This window comes from Felis catus, chromosome B2 (genome assembly GCF_018350175.1).
Source record: "Felis catus isolate Fca126 chromosome B2, F.catus_Fca126_mat1.0, whole genome shotgun sequence".
NCBI lineage: Eukaryota > Metazoa > Chordata > Mammalia > Carnivora > Felidae > Felis > Felis catus.
Genome location: NC_058372.1, coordinates 131,602,758 through 131,620,000, shown reverse-complemented (window position 1 = coordinate 131,620,000; position 17,243 = coordinate 131,602,758). Strand labels below are relative to the sequence as shown.

The window sequence follows — 17,243 nt, the reverse complement described above, 5'->3', positions numbered from 1 at the left end:
GTGAAGGTAGATCCTATGAGTGACTCTTGGAAAGTCTTTAAAATTAGGTTTTAAATGATTGAATAAATGAATGAATAAATGATTAACTTATACCTTTACTATTAATTATATAAAGGTATATAATCAATTATATAATTAACAATTATAAAATTATAATTATACAAATATTATAAAATTATGTAATTATATCATTATCAAATTATAAAACATAATTATATCATTATTTATTAATGATAAAAAATGAAGCTGCTCACGTGCAGTTTTTTTTATGTCTTCTTTATTCTGCCACCAAGTATGTGTACTTTTAGCATACAATGTCTATAATATCTGATTTGTCTTTTCCATCTCTCAGTCACCCCTCTAGACTGAGATTTTAACACTTTACACTTGAATTCTGGGCCCTGTCTTTTAATTATACAACATGCTCTAATTTCTTCTTGCGCTTACTTACTTACTTCTTACTCTTACTTCTTCTTTCTCTAATTTCTTAACAGGCAGAGCTTCCTAGATCACGGGAATGGCCAGTGGGCTCCTCAAGAGAAGGGACCAAGCCAGCTCATTGTTTTCAGATCATTGTCATCAAGGGATAGATTTGTACCCAAAACACACAGTAGGTGATCAGTGGGTGGTGACTTGAATCTTTTTAAAACATACAATTAGGCCACTCAAAGTTTAGTGCCTCCCAACCCCAATACCTTTGCAACATAAGCTCTTTAGTCAGGCATTCACTTCGTCCCTGGTCCTTGCTTCTGCACTTAACTTTGTCTGTTAATAATTTCTTACATAAGTCTGTCAAATGAGGACAGAGCTTCTGTGCCAACTCCTCATTGTGTCCTCATTAATGTCCACATAACTCTGTTTTGTTTGTTTGTTTTGGAGGGAGGTTTCAAGTAGACTAGAAACATCATCAAATTTGTGTTTCATCTGACTTGCTTTGCGCAAGGAGTAACCTAGAGAATACAGTTTAAAGAAAGAGAGATAAGACAGAATGTGTGTGAGTGTGCGTGTGCGTGTGCATATTTATAGGTGTGTGTTAACCCATGGCTCTCACGTGGAACCATATAGCAAACAAATAAATACATTTTCATAAAGAATGAACATAATTTCCCATTTAGAATGTCACCTTTCTCCACAAGTCCAAAGTCCATCTGTGTCAATACTCTCAAGGGTAGGTACAACATTACAAGCTTCAGACAGTATTTCTGGAGCAGTAAATCCTTTCAAACAGGGCCTTATTTACGATTCTCTAAGAGCTAAAATATAGTTGGCATTTCATTACTACAAGTTAGATTTTGTCCGCTAGCTTTTTTCATATCCATATGGTAGATATGTTTCATTTAGGTACAGTTTTTTAAAATATTGTTGTCTGTAATTTATGTTCAAATCTCCTTCAGATATTCAAATCAAAATCATATTATTGATTATTTTTATAGTTTGTTTTTTTATATGAGTCAGGCTTACTAATATTTCTTTCGCATGTACAGTGGCATCATTATTAGTTACTTTTGTTAATCTCTTACTGTGCCTAATTTATAAATTAAACCTTATCATAGGTATATAAGTCTAGGAAAAAACATAACATATATTACGGGTTTGGTACTATTTGGTATTTCAGCCATCCATAGAGAGGGAGGTGTCCTGGATTATATTCCCCACAAACAAGAGGAGACTACTGTAGTATACACCCAATAACTGAATAAAGTATTTTTTCACTTTTGTCACAGAAAATACTTTTTATGATAGATCTGAGTCACAACAACAGTTGTGATATTTTACTGAAACTGCCCTTGAAGGACCAAGGCTTACTAAGGCCCCGAGCCTGCTTTGATTCTTTCTAGATCCTGCGTACACAGTGCTGTTGATTGCTAGTGAGACTAGGTGACCTGCTGGTACACGCAATGCCATTATTCAATTACATACACACTGTAGGAGTCTTAAAAGATTTATGCAATAGGAAAGCAAGTGTTCATTCTGTGACTCAGTTTCTGAAGTACGTGAAATGGGTTTTTTTTTAATTAAGGTTTTATTTAAAAAAAGAACATAAGAAAATAAATAGCATCAAGAGAAAATAATGAAGGAAAGGTAACTGTGAATCAAAGGAAACAGAGAAAATTTTCCTCAGAAGAGAACTGCCTAAAAGACTAAACAGAATAAAGAAATTGAGTCTACTCTAATCAGGACTGGAGGAGAATCAGCTACCAGAGAGAAGAGCTAACCCTGCCCCCCAATCAACTTAATGGCTGATGTTTTTCTCCAGGTACACGGAGTTCCTCCAAGGAATGGGCCATGGTTGAGCTTCCTTTGCATTCCCTGTACTAGTGAGGTACTAAAGCTGAAGGGACTCCATGTTAGAAACGCTCCATCTTGGGGCACCTGGGTGGCTCCGTTAGTTTAGCACCTAGTTAAGCATCTGACTCTTGGTTAAGCTCAGGTCATGAGCTCACGGTTCGTGACATGGAGCCTGGCATTGGGCTCTGTGCTCATGGTGTGGAGGCTTTTTGGGATTCTCTCTCAACCTCTTTCTCTGCCCCTCCTCTGCTTGTGCTGTCTCTCTCTCTCTCTCAAAATAAATAAACAAACAAACAAACAAATATTTTTTTAAAAAAGAAAAAGAAAAGTTCCATCTCTGCTGTTTTTCTACTAGGCCCCATTTACTCATGTTCCATATTTTGCCTCTGAATAAGCCAATGAAGCTATGTTCTCACTTCAAGGGGAAAGTAAGAAAGTTAATCATTCTCTGAAATTTGTCCTAGGCCCCAAATACCTGATAACACCTAAGAAGAGCCAAATTCCAAACATGTTCCAGGACACTAACTGCAAACAAACCTTGGCTGATACTGGCATCAATACTCCTACCTTCAGTAATGTATGGAATAATACGTATTGTACACCTCATACTCACCTTTGAATGGACTCTACCCTGGATTCCTGAAGAAACATGTACTTTAGACCCTTTTCTAATATGAACCCCTAACCCCAAGCAATGATGAGACTCATTCGCCTTTCCTTTTCAAGTCTCCCCGACACTCTGTCTGCTATTCTCTGTCACTCAGGCTATTTAATAAATTCTTCCACTTTCTCTTGCTGGTGTTTGGTTTCTATCCTGTGTGAAGTCAAGGACCCTTTTGGCTGGTCTTGTGGGACCTTCCCCTGGATCCTCAGACCCAGCCCATCTGCATCACTAGTATAATTCTTGGCCCATATTAATTTCTCAATAATGTAGACGGATGAAAAGAGGAAAATAATATAGACTATGACATAAACAGAAGAAACAGAAATGAATTCAAAGAAAGGAAAAGAAGAGTAAGGGATGAAAACCCTACAAAAAGTAAATACAAAATATCAATTAAAATCCCTACATTGCAATTTGTTATACGGAAAATATAATAAAAATGGCATGGGAATATAAAATCATCACAAGAATGGGGCACCAAGGTGGCTCAGTCGGTTAAACATCTGACTCTTGATTTTGGCTCAGGTCACGATCTCACAGTCCATGAGTTTGAGCCCCGCATCAGGTCTGTGCTAACAGTGCAGAACCTGCTTGGGATTCTCTGTTCTCTGTCTGTCTGTCTCTCAAAATAAATAAATAAAATCTTAAAATCATCACAAGAATGGACATATATAAAGTCAGGTTTTTTTGCTAGGACCTCTGTACAGAATTACACTAACCCTTCATAGCCACTCAACGCAGTGGAGTTAATTACGTGCGTTCTGTAGATGAGGAAGCCGTTGCAGAAGGGATTGGTATCTTGTGCAAATCTCAGTCTTGTTATCTGCAGGTATTTTCAAAAGGCAGGCCCTCCTAGTGTAACAATGGCTGCTAAGGCGATGACATGTTATGTGGAGAAACAAAATTATATCTCAGAGCCTGGTAGATATATATTCAATTAATCAACCTTTGTTTAGTGGCCAGTGTGTCAGACATGGTGCTATGCATGGGATAAATTATTGAAGAACCCAATTGTTGGTGTTAAGGAGCTCAAAATCTAATATAATGTGTTAAGTGTACTGATAGAGGAATGAAATGCTTATGCAGAACATATATATTCAATTATTGACTCATTCTCTTACAACATGCGTTTAAAGTGCATATAATGTGCCAGGCACCATGTCAAGGCTAGACATAGTCAGTGAATAAAACAGATAATATCCCCATCCTGAGGAGGAGCTATTATTCTAGAGAAGGGTTTTGAGAAAACTAAAGGGAGAAAGAGGAATAAGGTGCAGGGCAGGGACCAAGGTGAGGCAAGTGTAGCACCTAGGGAGCAAATTTAAAGAGACACCCACCCTCAGCATTGTGTAAGTATGTACCCTGCACTTGCACAACCTCGAGAGTGAGTGCCTCCCTAAATCCTGGGCACTAGGCACCTCATTTGCCTCATGGTGGTCCTAGGGGTGCCTGGAATAAGGAATCGCAATCTTGCATTTGGTGATTAGATAAGGCATCACTAAGATATTGCCATTTAAGTGAAGACTTGAGAGAAGGAAAGGGTATAAGCCCTGAGTATATCCAGTGGAAGAGTATTCTAGGCAGAGGGAACAGCTAGAACAGAGTTGGTATGCTGCATACTCATACTTCCTTCTCTATTTTTCTGTATGTATGTTATACTTCAATAAATGTTTACTTACAAAAGCAAATGGGTCTGCCACTGCCACTGTCCAGTATCATGTCATTTAGCAGCAGCACCTATCAGGTGCTATCTGCCCAAAAGTGGCGATAGGTTGGGTCTGAAGCTAAGGTGATCACCAACAGCTTCAGTAAACAGAGTCTGGTCAACATACAAGCGGTGAAGATGTAGATATTACTCAAAGTAGCTATGGATAAATTAATAATTCCACAGAATTTCTCATTATGACCAGTGCTTACAGCTTCTTCCTCATCCAGAGGGACTATGGTATTCATGTTTTCACATGCACAAGAAGACACACACACACACACAAAGCATTTTGTCTTCTTTTTTTTTCAAAATTGCAGCCAATATATTTTTAGTTGCCCGGGGAGATCACATCAATGTTATGTAATCACAGGCTTCTCAGATAAGGAGTTTTTTATATTCATGTGGGCAATTTATATTCAGATCTTGCCATCCTGCAGTGGAATTTTGAAAGAATTACATAATGGACGAACCGTATCATCACTTCTCTGGTTGCCAGAATGGCTACATTAACTGTGAACAGTTTAAATGGGTAGTTTGCTTTGATTCACACCGAGAGAAAGCAGAGGTGGATGGGACAGTTGTGGTTGATGATATTATTGCTAACTTTCTTCACTCCTCTTATGGCTATATGAGAATTATCCTTATTCTTACAGAACATAAGCTGAGGTATTAAGATATCGAGTTTCGTGATATTTGCACCTGACTTTCAAATGGCTCAGGGAGAACATAGGACAGAGTAAAAGAGAGAGAGGGAGAAAGAAAGAAAGAAAGGAAGAAAGAAAGAAAGAAAGAAAGAAAGAAAGAAAGAAAGAAAGAGAAAGGGTAAGGTGAGAAAAAACAGAGTGAAGGATTTACAATTACTAAATGTGGCTGGTGGCTATACAAGTGGTCAATTTAATGTTTTCTTTCATGTTTGAAAGTGAGAAAAGGAGAGAAATATTAACTAGATCAAAATTATGAGCAAATAGGGAAAAAGCTGAACCAAAATAAAAATGCTCATTACAGATATGGGAAGTATTCAAAGATAATTCACAGTTAGCCGTCATGAAATAACTCTGAAAACTCTCTGGACGGTCCAGGCTGATGGGGTTGAATGGGCTGGGTGGTGGGGACCTGACATGCACACGCAAGCCACGTCGTGACCAGACAGTAATGACTGTTTGCACCATGAGCACGTTTGCTTGAGGTAGATTTCAGTCTAAAATGATTCTCTTGACACCAAATTCAAGACAAAATTCCTCCTCCTACTGCCATGGAGGGAAGAGGACATAGCTGAGCAATTTTGAGGAGGCACTGGAGGAGAATGAAACCATTCCAAATGCTATAGCCCATCATATAAAAACAAAAATAGCTAGAAGTATAAAGAAGGGCAATTGACACACTTTGAACTCTGAATGTGGAGCAACTGCAGATGGAAAAACTGAATATAAAATAATCTGTCAAGCGTGATCCATAACGTGACCTAGAAGAAAATCAGCAGGTGCGCTACTCAGATTCAATGTGAGAGTAAGTAGAGTGGAAGGGGGAAGAAGAGCGCACCCCATTTCCCTAACTTCCAATTCCGGGTATTGAGATCAAAGGGCCAGTATCTCATCAGATGGTGAATTACCCGGAAATGGTGTTAAAGCCTGTTTTTGGTTATTTTATATTTTGATGAAAATTTTGCAACTTTTCCATCATTGCAAAACAAATGGAATGATAACACTTTTCAAAGTTCATCTGTCTGATTTCACATAATACAGTGTTTCATATTCTATCACATCATTAAAGTTGTTTTTCTCCCTGAGGATATTTAACTGTGATATTGGCAGATGTGTTATTACCTGGAGTACACACATTATAATGTGACTGCATTTTCTTCTCAACCTTGATACTGGAGAGCATGGACCCAAGACACATCTATTGCCTGTAACTATTTCTGCATAAAGTAACAGGAAGGATTGTTGGCAAATCATATATGTTCTATCATACAAAATTTAACCTTATCTCATTTATTTATTTATCATTAAGAAAGGGAAGGTAGTACTAACTGCTTGACAATTTTGATCAAAATAGATATCCAGTCTTTCAGAGGGACAGCATCCCTTACCGGATAATGCTGGAATTGGGCCAAGTAAGCAACTATAAATATAGAAAGAGTTCTTTCAAGAGCTGGAAAATGTACAGAGGAAGAGGAAAACAATGCTAAAGAGGCTACAGAAAGAATGAGTTCACAGCAGGCATTAAAGGGATGATCTTAGGTTGCTAAAGAAGACAAACATTCTGGAACGTGAGGCTCTCATCCTTAATCTCTGCAGTCTTAAGCTATCAGATCTACAACCAAGTGGCTGCCTTTTAATCACTGGCCTATGTTGACAGGTGGTAGTATTAATGTGAAAATTAATATTAGCCATTATATTTTTAAAAGAAGGGTATTATTAGAAATGATAAGATTTTTACATTGACAACATCTGCCAAGTAGCTATACTTACCAACAGAAAAACCTAGAGTCAAACTCCTCTAGTAGCGTTACCTAATCATGCTTATGGTATTATTAAATCTAAGGATACATAGTTCCAATTAAAGGTCAATGGTTAATGGTTTCTTAATAGACTGTCCTAGCTTCCTTCCATCTTTGAAGGAGTCTGGGATCACAATGAAAATGAACATGTCCCTTTTAGTTTGATACTCAACAAATCGGTGGTTTGGCCTCTTTGCTGATCTAACTGGAGTGGGAAACTCAGGGTGATGCAGGAAGCCGAAGCTGAACAAGGGATCCTAGCAGGTATAAGTTAAGTAACCGTCTGAGGTCCACCCTGCCAACACCTTTGAAACTAAATTTTTATCTTTCCAATAGAAAATACCAAGAAATAGGAAAGAATCAGACTTATCTCTTGAAAGGAAATTAGTTAACCTAATTCCAAAGTCTGTAGTTTGTAAGATACATGTACTTGGGCTTTTCTATATGTACGTAAGGTATATTTCACTATATGGCAATATGGCCTGTGTAAATCGGGAAATATTTGTGATCTATTCTATTACATTCATGTAACTTCAGAATTTTATTTTGATTGGCCGGGTGAGAACAGGAAGAATCAGTGCTGTCCATTCATCATGCCCAAATCCCAGCCCCCAAATAATCCTCTTAAAGCAAAGAACCCACAGACAAACTTAGGGGAGAAAAAAAAAAGAAGACAGAGAGGAAAGGAAAGAATAGGGGCCAGTGAAAGCAATCTGCAGGATCTTTTCCCTCGACATCTCTGCCGGATTCCCTGCCTCTATTAAGCTCTCCCAACCTCCCGCACTAATACTGCATCTTCAATTCTAGATTCTGTTCCCTGTTAAAGTGCATCTCTATTTATAATTTTATTGTGAACTCCTGAGAAAATAAAGCTTAGCAACTGAAACTTGCATTAGTAGGAAATACACCAGTTCATCTAATGACAGGCAATTGAACCACACGAGGCAGTGAGGTGATCAGAGCTCTGGGCTGGTTCTGATCCCAGCTTTGGCACTTTCTAGCTTGAGAGAGCTTGGGGCAAATGACTCAACCTCTCTGGGCTTCAGATTCCTCATCTGTATAATGGGGGCCACAATATCTGCTTTAAAAGTGTTATTTTAAGGAATCATTAAAATGGTGACTATAATGTATCTATTATTGTTCTTGCACAAGAATATGCTTGAAAAATATTTATCCCTGACCTCTATTGCCTCCCTTCTCCTTCCTTTCACTGCTGCCTTCACCTTCCCACTCCTTCTTGGCTCTTCACCACACCAAGGAAAATGGCTGCAGGCCTGGTACAGGAGATCACCACATGTGCAGGCTGTTGGTGTTTGACTGCAGATTCACTGTCCACACTTTGTGTGCTGCCTTAGATCCTCTTCTCCTAGCCTCTCTCTCAGGCCCTTGGCCACTGGCTCTTGGAAAGTCCTGGACACTTCTGCAACCCATACTTCAGTCTCTATCACTGTTGTCTCTTTTCTTGGCGTGTCCAACTGTCTCTCCCATGACTCCGTCACTGGGTTTCAGCTACCTCCATTGCAGTCACCACAGCAGAAGCCCAGACCAGACCGCATGGGACCCAACTGCTTCTAGATCTGAAAAAGGACCGTGGGACCAGACATAGATTCTGGCTTCCCAATAGTTGTCTAAAGGGATCAGATGATACTACTTCCTGTGAGTAAACTTTGTCCACAGGAAACAGAAAATGGCACGGCATAGGCGCACACATTTTTCCCCCCTCCTTGCTCCAGTAGCTACTCCAAGTGGCCCACCCAGAGATCTCTCTGAGGTTGAATGACCGGTTATACTCAGTGAAGTGGCATCCTGCTCAGTAAAGCATCACTTTAGTGATGGTGGTGGTGGTGGTGGTGGTGGTGGCAGGGGCTTCCGTGCTTCCGTGTCTCCTTTTCCCTTTCCCTTCACTCTTACATCTGAGAATTCCATTTCCCAGTAATGCACTAGCACTTAGGCAGTGCTTAGTTTTAAGGTTTTGAAGAAACCTGTGAACTACACTGTCCGGGCTTTCTTGCCAATGTCTTCTGGATGAAGTTGGCCAAATGCAGGGACCTAGTGAGAGACTCAAGCGAGGGAGAGAGGGGAAGCCAAGGTATCCTCTCCTCCTCGCTTCAGGGGGCAGTTCAGGAGCAGCTGTGACTCCTCCCTGTGTCCCTCTGGCCTGGAGTGAGGATGATTCTTGCTGTTACTCAGCTCTGCGGTGGCTTGATGTCCTCTTTTACTTTTATAACCAATCTATCAAACAACCTGGCAAGGGTTCTTTTTTCCCCGACTGAACCCTGACTAATAAAACACACATCAATAAAAAGTTTGATTTTACTTAACTGTGTTTCTGGAATGGTTAAAAAGAAATTTCTGCTTTTATAAGACATTATATGTAGATTTCTAAGAATCGATAACATAAGAAAACTACTTTTAACTACTTCAAGGGAAATTACCATAAGAAAGCTCTATGGGTTATCGTTTAAAAAGTCAAATAATTTATTTTAGCATTTTAAATGGCATTCTATATTTAAAATGAATAATCCCTTTCTAAGCATTATGCTTTCCAGTGAATACCAGTGCAAGTCCTATAATCACCTTCTATGTTGCCTCTCTCCTGTCTTTGTGGTGGCTACTGAGGGATCTGGCTCTTTGCATCCTGGGCCTGGTGGGTGGCAAATTGGTGGTGTGAGAATATAAGTGCGATCATTTGGTAAATGGGATTCAGATTTCATTTGTTTGCATACCTCCCATGGTGCTTATGGGTAACAAACAAACATTCCACACCCCCCCCCACCTCCACTCCAGGTGCCATTGAGAACAGGCATATTTTCTTCCTGCAGGGTACACAATATTTCTAAAATTAGACCCCGAGAGATTTGCATTTATAGCGAGTGCTCTGTAATGGCTCCGCGATGATTTCTGGGATCTCCTTCAATAACAAACACTGCATGGGCGTAATGCAAACGTGAAGCCAGAAATACTTTAGTATCTAGGCATAGAGATGTATGACAGCCTTTCCTGTGAACCTGGGGAGGAAAGGCCTTTCTTCTGAAAGGTACAAATGGGAATCCACATGGTACGCGAGTCCCCATTCATGGCCTACCAGTAACCACAGTAACAGCAGGGAATTGTGGAAGGGGGCTGGAGTTCAGGGAATCTTTGGAATGATTTGTTTTCTCTTGCCATGGTTTGTTTGCTTGATTGTTTTTCTTATACTCTGAAAAACACCAACTTTGTAGTTCCATAACGTTTTACAGTACTTGTTTGCAGCATAGACAATGTTCCCACCCAAGCTGGAAAGGCCTGAGTCACACATGTGATACCCCTTGATTCACATTGTCCCCGCAGTATGACCTCTGTCTCAGATGTCCCATTTTCCCCGCCATCCAGAAAGGATGACAAAATTAGAGTCCAGTGGTCTGGCATCTCATAGCAACAATTAGGAAGCTTTGGGCCTCTGGAGTTTAAACCATCAGACAGCCTCATATGGAAGAATTCTATTGGGACAAGAATCAGAAATGGGATTCCTGGCGAGCAGCCTTGCTGACCTACAGCCTGTACACATTGGATTGGCTGCAACCATGCTTACACTGCTGAAATACTTCTGCCCAGAGTGCAAACTCATGGTATCTTTGAGCTTCCTGAATGCCCCACACTACTCCTGCCTTACAGGACTCCTTGCCCAAATCTTCCCACCATTCAAGGACTAACTCTCGGCTTGGTGGGATGCCTCCAGCACCTTCTCACAGAGCCAAGAAGGAGTCCATTCTGATCAGTTAGTTGGCATGGCAATTATTAAGTACTTTTAATATCACATCTGGGGGCACCTGGGTGGCTCAGTCGGTTAAGCATCCGACTTAGGCTCAGGTCATGACCTCATGGTTCATGGGTTTGAGCCCCGCATAGGGCCCTGTGCTGACAGCTCAGAGCTTGGAGCCTGCTTCAGAGTCTGTCTCCCTCTCTCTCTCTCTCTCTCTCTCTCTCTCTGCCCCTCCCCCACTCGCTCTCTCTCTCTCTCTCTCTCTCTCTCTCTGTCTCTCAAAAATAAATAAATATTAAAAAATTTTAATATCACATCTGCATAGAAGGAACAAGATACTTAAGACTAGGGTGAATAAAACTAATGTAACATTGTGTGTCAACTATGTTCTGATTAAAAAAATCATAAAATGCAATCAATCAGACAAACCAACTAGGGTAAATTATCTCAGAAGTTTGTTTCTTCCTCAAAGTGGTTGGGATCCCTGAGAGTTGGAGTCCATCAGGACAGCTCTTCAAAAGATGTTACAGCTTGGGGCACCTGGGTGGCTCAGTTGATTAAGCATCCAACTTTTGATTTTGTCTCAAGTCATGATCTTGTAGTTTGTGAATTCAAGCCCCATGTCAGGTTCTGCTCTGACAGTGACAGTGTGGAGGCTGCTTGGGATTTTCTCTATCCCTGTCTTTCTGTCCCTCCTCCACATACACTCTCTCTTTCTCTCTGTCTCTCTCTCTCTCTCTCTCTCTCTCTTGCTCTTTCTCAAAATAAATAAATAAAATTAAAAAAAAAAAAGATGTTACAACTTCCAAATCCTCTGCTTTCACTGACCAGTAGAGGCTGGGCTTTTCCAGTTTCTGCACCAGCACTTCCACTCATGACTACACTCTTGCTCCAAGATCCCTCAGTGTACTACTCAGGGCTTCTTCCTACAGGGGTGGTTCCCCAGCTCCTGAGAATGAGAATGGCAGGTGGCATGGTGGCATGGCCAGACGGCCAGTGCCTCACCCGGTACCGCCTCCAGCCCAGCTGTGCTGTGTGACATTTATGTGACAGTCTGTCTGCTCCCAGAGATGAATCACAGAAAATTAGAGAGGGGAAAGACCTACCAGGTCATTTCACCCATACTCTTGCCAGTTGGCGATCACTTCCCTACACTCCATTTCCTAGTGCATCATCCAGTGTGGTTTTAAATAGCATGAGATACAGAGAAGCGCTGTTCCCATGCCTTCCTCACTGAGAATCCTCTCTAGCACGTCCAGCCAAATGTTCGATATTTGATGTTTATTTACTCTACTGTTATGCATACAGCAATATCGTGGTTCCTCACTTGCCCCAGGCTGATAAAAAAGCTTCTAAGAATAACTAGGAAGTGAGGACTCTCTCTTGGCTAGAAAATGTCGGTTTCAGGAAAATCAAAGAACGTGGCGATGAAAAGAGAAATGATAAGCAGCTTCTGCGTTAGCTCCTTGCAGCTTCTTTTATGTTAATTACGTGCTTACTTAGTATTGTTCAGCTTCTGCTCTCTTTAACAATAGCTAGAACTATGACTAAGCGGTACGTTGGTTTTGGTGTCCACATTTACTTCTGTTTCAATTTTTATATTCAAGTATTTGTCCCTTCCCTTTCTAGATTAAACTGAAGGGTCAGGCTCATCATTGCGATTCAAAGGACTATTCTCCAATATTCGAATGGTTTGCCTATTTCATTTCCTAATCTTCCTTTGTTTTTCCAATTTTAGCTAAACACAAGAACAAAAACAGTAAGCCTGGTATATCCCTTCTGGACAGGCTTGTCTAAGAAAAATGTCTGTTTTTCTTTCTGTAGTCCATGCAGGAGGCCTCATTCTGTCTAAGAAAGCTTTTGTGGTCAGCTTACCTTAATTTGACCCTTTAAGCAAGGTTCACTGCACACAGACCGCACCATTCCACTCTTGTTCATTTGGATTTTGTAATCATCGATGTTCAACACGCCTTCGTGCCAGGTTCCGACATGTACATAGTCATAGCGATTAGCTTCGGTGTACTGCAGGTTCATGATATCATACCTACAGGGAAAACAACACATGTGCCTTGGACAATATGGACATGATCTAGAAAACAAAGAAATTTGGTAAACAGATGTCATAGAGAGAAGGGAGATAAAAAAGCTAGAATTATCTCACGGCCTAACGCTTGTCAATATTTTCGTTTGTTTCTAATGTTTCTCCCAATTTTCCAAAATGTGTGTTTCCTTCTTTAGTCTCTGTGTATTGTCCATATTTGCTAAAGAATGTATTACTCCTGCACTTTTCTCTCTGCTTATTCTATTCAAAACTAATCCTATGTGTGTTGAATTGATTATCATCTCCTTCAAATCATTATTCACTAAGTTATTCTTTGAACAAGTCGTGATTCTTGAGAACATTGATTTCTTTTCTTTTCTTTTTTAATTGTCTAATGTCCATTTATTTTTGAGAGAGAGAGAGAGACAGAGTGCAAGTGGGGGAGGGGCAGAGAGAGAGGGAGACACGGTATCCGAAGCAGGCTCCAGGCTCCGAGCTGTCAGCACAGAGCCCCACACAGGGCTCAAACTCACAAACCGCGAGATCATGACCTGAGCTGAAATCAGACGCTTAACTGACTGAGCCACACAGGCACCCCAATTTCTTTTTTTTAATGTTTATTTATTTCTTTTGAGAGAGAGAGTGTGCATGCAAGTCAGGGGGAGGCAGAATGAGAGAGGAGGAGAGAGAATCTCAAGCAGGCTCCATGCTGTCAGCGCAGAGCCTGATGTGGGGGCTTCATCTCAAACCATGAGATCATAACCTGAGCAGAGATCAAGAGTCAGACGTCCAACTGACTGAGCCATCCAGGCGCCCGGAGACTATTAATCTCTTAACTTGATTACTGTCATTCTAATGTTCTTTTTCACATTCGGTTGCCATTTTCATTACACTGGATCAAAAGAAGTGAGTTTTACCAAGTCTGGAACCTATTTTAGGTGCTAATAAAGCAAGAAATCTGAGAAACAGCAGCTTTAATTAACAAGGATGTTGGGGATTTAGCATCTTGAGCACTGACATTTAAACTGGTCTCTTCCCTGATTAGGACAAACATTTCTGAATCCAAATAATCGGTGTCAGTTACTTCAGTTATTTCAAATGCTGCAATGGTACACTATGGCAACATCTACATTTAGAAACTCACACTGCAGCCAGAGGGTGCTTTGGGGGCCAGACCTCATCATTTTCCAGCATGGGCAATGGAGAACATTCTCCAATGCGATGAGAAGAGCACAGGGCTTGGCATTAGAGTGCATAAGCTAGAATCTCTTTTCTAACATTTTAACAGTAGATTATACTACTTAGGAATTTCACTAACCGCTTAAAGGCTCACAGGGTTCTTGTGGGGATTTATTGACATAAGGCATGTAAAAAAAAACTATTTTACAACTGGGACAAATGCATACGTAAGCCAATATCACTATATCATTCATATTTGTATTACTATGAATGCCCTAAAATACTCTAGTTATTTCCATTACTGTACGAAAACTGGAGAACATTTTTATACTTGCACAGCTATTTCTCTCTCAGTCTTTGCAAATTCTCTGGCCTTCTTCAATCTTCTCTCCATGTTGCTCTTTACTCCGAGTAAACTATAACTCATTTGGCAGTTTCCCAAAAATGTATGTCTGACTCTCCCTTTCTGGTTTTGCAAGGCGGAATTCTCTTTGCTGTAATACCTACGCAGAGTTCCCACCATGCTGCCCTAGAATAGAGAGGGATGGTCTCTTGCTCTTTGTGATGGACCTCAGGAAATAGATGGCAATTAACTGATATGCATTCCTCTTCCTCATCTTCCAACCCCCCACACCCTTACCTAATCCATTCTGGAATTCTTTCTCTCTAAACCCTATGCAGACTCAGAGTCCCAGTCCAGCACTCTCAGGAAGCTATTGTCAACCTTAGTTGGCTTCCAAAACCTATTTGCTATAAATGTCTTAGTTCTTTATCTAGACAACTACTATCCTTTGTTGGCTTTCCTGCCTGTTCTTAACGTGCAAACACATTCTGCCACCCACAGGGTGGCTAGTGACTTCTCCACATCCAAATTCTGGCAATTTCTCCAAAGGGAAAGGGGACTCTGGGAGAGCGAAAGAAGTTTTTCCTCATTTTCCAGAAGAGACCTTACCACGTGAGAAAGGAAAATGGCACGCCTGGAGCACATTATTCATCTCTTTGTTGTTCAGATTTTTGGCTAATAAATAAAAGTTCTGATTCTTCTTGTTGCTGAGCAATACCCACATGTTCTTCTTAGTGGCTCTCTGAGTGACACCCAAGTGGGTATTGATTGTGGGCTATCGGCCCCTATTCATCTTGCTGATCAATGATGCTAATATATACCTCCAAAATGTTTCCATTTTAAACTCATTATGGTTATAGAACCTGCTGTGAATGTTTGGTGAATAATTTCCATTTTTATTTCCCTTAATTTTTATGTTTTACCCCATATTGTTATTGACTTTCCATACATACTTTCAGCGAAGGCTTTGGTGCAATGCCAGCTTTAGAGTATCTTTTTCCTATAGATCAGTTTCCTAAGACTTATTTCAACATTTGCTCTTCAAAAGGAGAGACCAATTCACACTTCATTAGCATTTAGAAACTGAAAAATTTGTAATATTTTGGTATGAAAACACATTTTCAAAAAGTCACAAAAGCTGGAGGAAAAAAAATACTGAAAGATACCAAGGGAAAAACATGAGATACTAAACAGAGCCTTCTCCTGTGCTATGTGTGTTAATGAACACCGCTCTTTTCTCTTGACCCTAGAGTCTCTTCTCAGCGTGTTGGCATTTATTTGGAATATCCATATGCTGTAAATTACAATTTTATAGCACCCTCTCAATGCACTCAGTTTATGTTGCACGATGATTAACTAAAATAATTACAAGAGGGACCAAAAGCATGAATGGTGGTATGAGAGGGGGTGGAAGCAGAGGGAGGTGGTTGAGACCAAAACTGAACACAGATTAAGATGACCAGTTTCAAGCATGAGGAAATGATCCTTGGAAAGGGACCCAGAGGAAAGCTCATGATTTAAATATGTAATTGCACAGAGGAAAAACCAGCTAAAAGTGCGTGCCTATATTTTGGATAACTTACAAATAAAGAGATCAGGAGGAAACTCATATGTATGGAGTGTCTAAAATGCATCTGGAGGGGTGCCTGGGTGGCTCAGTCAGGTAAGCATCCAACTCTTGGTTTCAGCTTAGGTCATAATCTCATGTTCATGAGCTCCAGTGCTGTACCTGGCTCTGCGCTGGCTGTGTGGAGCCTGCTTGGGATTCTCTGTCTCCCGCTCTCTCTCTCTCTCTCTCTCTCTCTCTCTGTCCTTCTCCCACTTACTCTCTTTTTCTCAACATAAATAAATAAATAAATAAATAAATAAATAAACAAACAAACTTAAAAAAAAATCATCTGGCCTTGTACTAGGCACATTGTATATATCCTTTTACAGAATCATGAAGGAAGGCTTCCATACCAAATCTGACAGTGTACAGATCCCAGTTTCCAGTGGAACCCAGGATTACAACCAGGCGCTTAAAGGGGAGAGTGGTCAGTGCTCTGAATCCCAGGTCCTCTTGTTCCCTTTGGTACAGTTTCCTAAGGTGCCCAGCACCTGGAAGTTTTCCACATTCCCAGGCCCTAAATCATTCCATCCACCCTGCTCACGTTTTGATATAAATCTCCTACCTAACTGCAGCCTGAAAGGAATCTGATAAATCCATCATTGTAATTGCTGACAATTACTTATATCACTTATCTTTCCCAGGGCGGTTGGATTTTCACAGGGAGAATCCCCACAAGGCACTCTCTGAACACAGAACTTTAAGCTTACATGATAGGAAGAGATATGTCAAGAATTATTTAGGGTCAGATAGTCTCTTACGGTACCTCTGAAATGACATTAAGAAGGCTGCCAGCAACTTTGCCCAATTTTAGGATTAGCTAAAAGGCAGGGCGATATGGCAGAAAGATTATAGGCCTCAGATCCAGACGGCACTGCCTCTACTAGCTACTCTCTACATGAATTTAGGTGAGTTTTTTAGTTTCTCTGACACTCAGTTTCTCATCTGTAAAAGAGGATAATGATATGCCTATAGCAATGAGGATTAAATGATTTGATGTTCCATTTTAGCACAACATATGCTTTCCTAAAATTTCTCATTCTGTAAAATCATATACTGAAAGATAACAAGTCTTATGAGAGAGAGAGACAGAGAAGAAAAAAAAAAAAAAAACAAGATTGTGGGCATACTGCATAGCAGCCAAGCTGAGGGCCTTTTTCTTTCCTGC

The 17,243-nt window shown here is 40.4% G+C and overlaps 1 protein-coding gene across 3 annotated transcripts in view; it reads right to left on the bottom strand.

Moving 5' to 3' along the window:
* The window catches only part of GRM1 (glutamate metabotropic receptor 1), a 462,337-nt gene that overhangs the window by 52,266 nt on the left and 392,828 nt on the right, over positions 1-17,243 (bottom strand). For all 3 annotated transcript variants that reach the window (XM_019831358.3, XM_045058172.1, XM_003986626.5), the window contains one exon: positions 12,779-12,947. In XM_019831358.3, the coding sequence (XP_019686917.1) occupies positions 12,779-12,947 (169 nt within the window). The remainder of the gene's footprint in view (positions 1-12,778; positions 12,948-17,243) is intronic.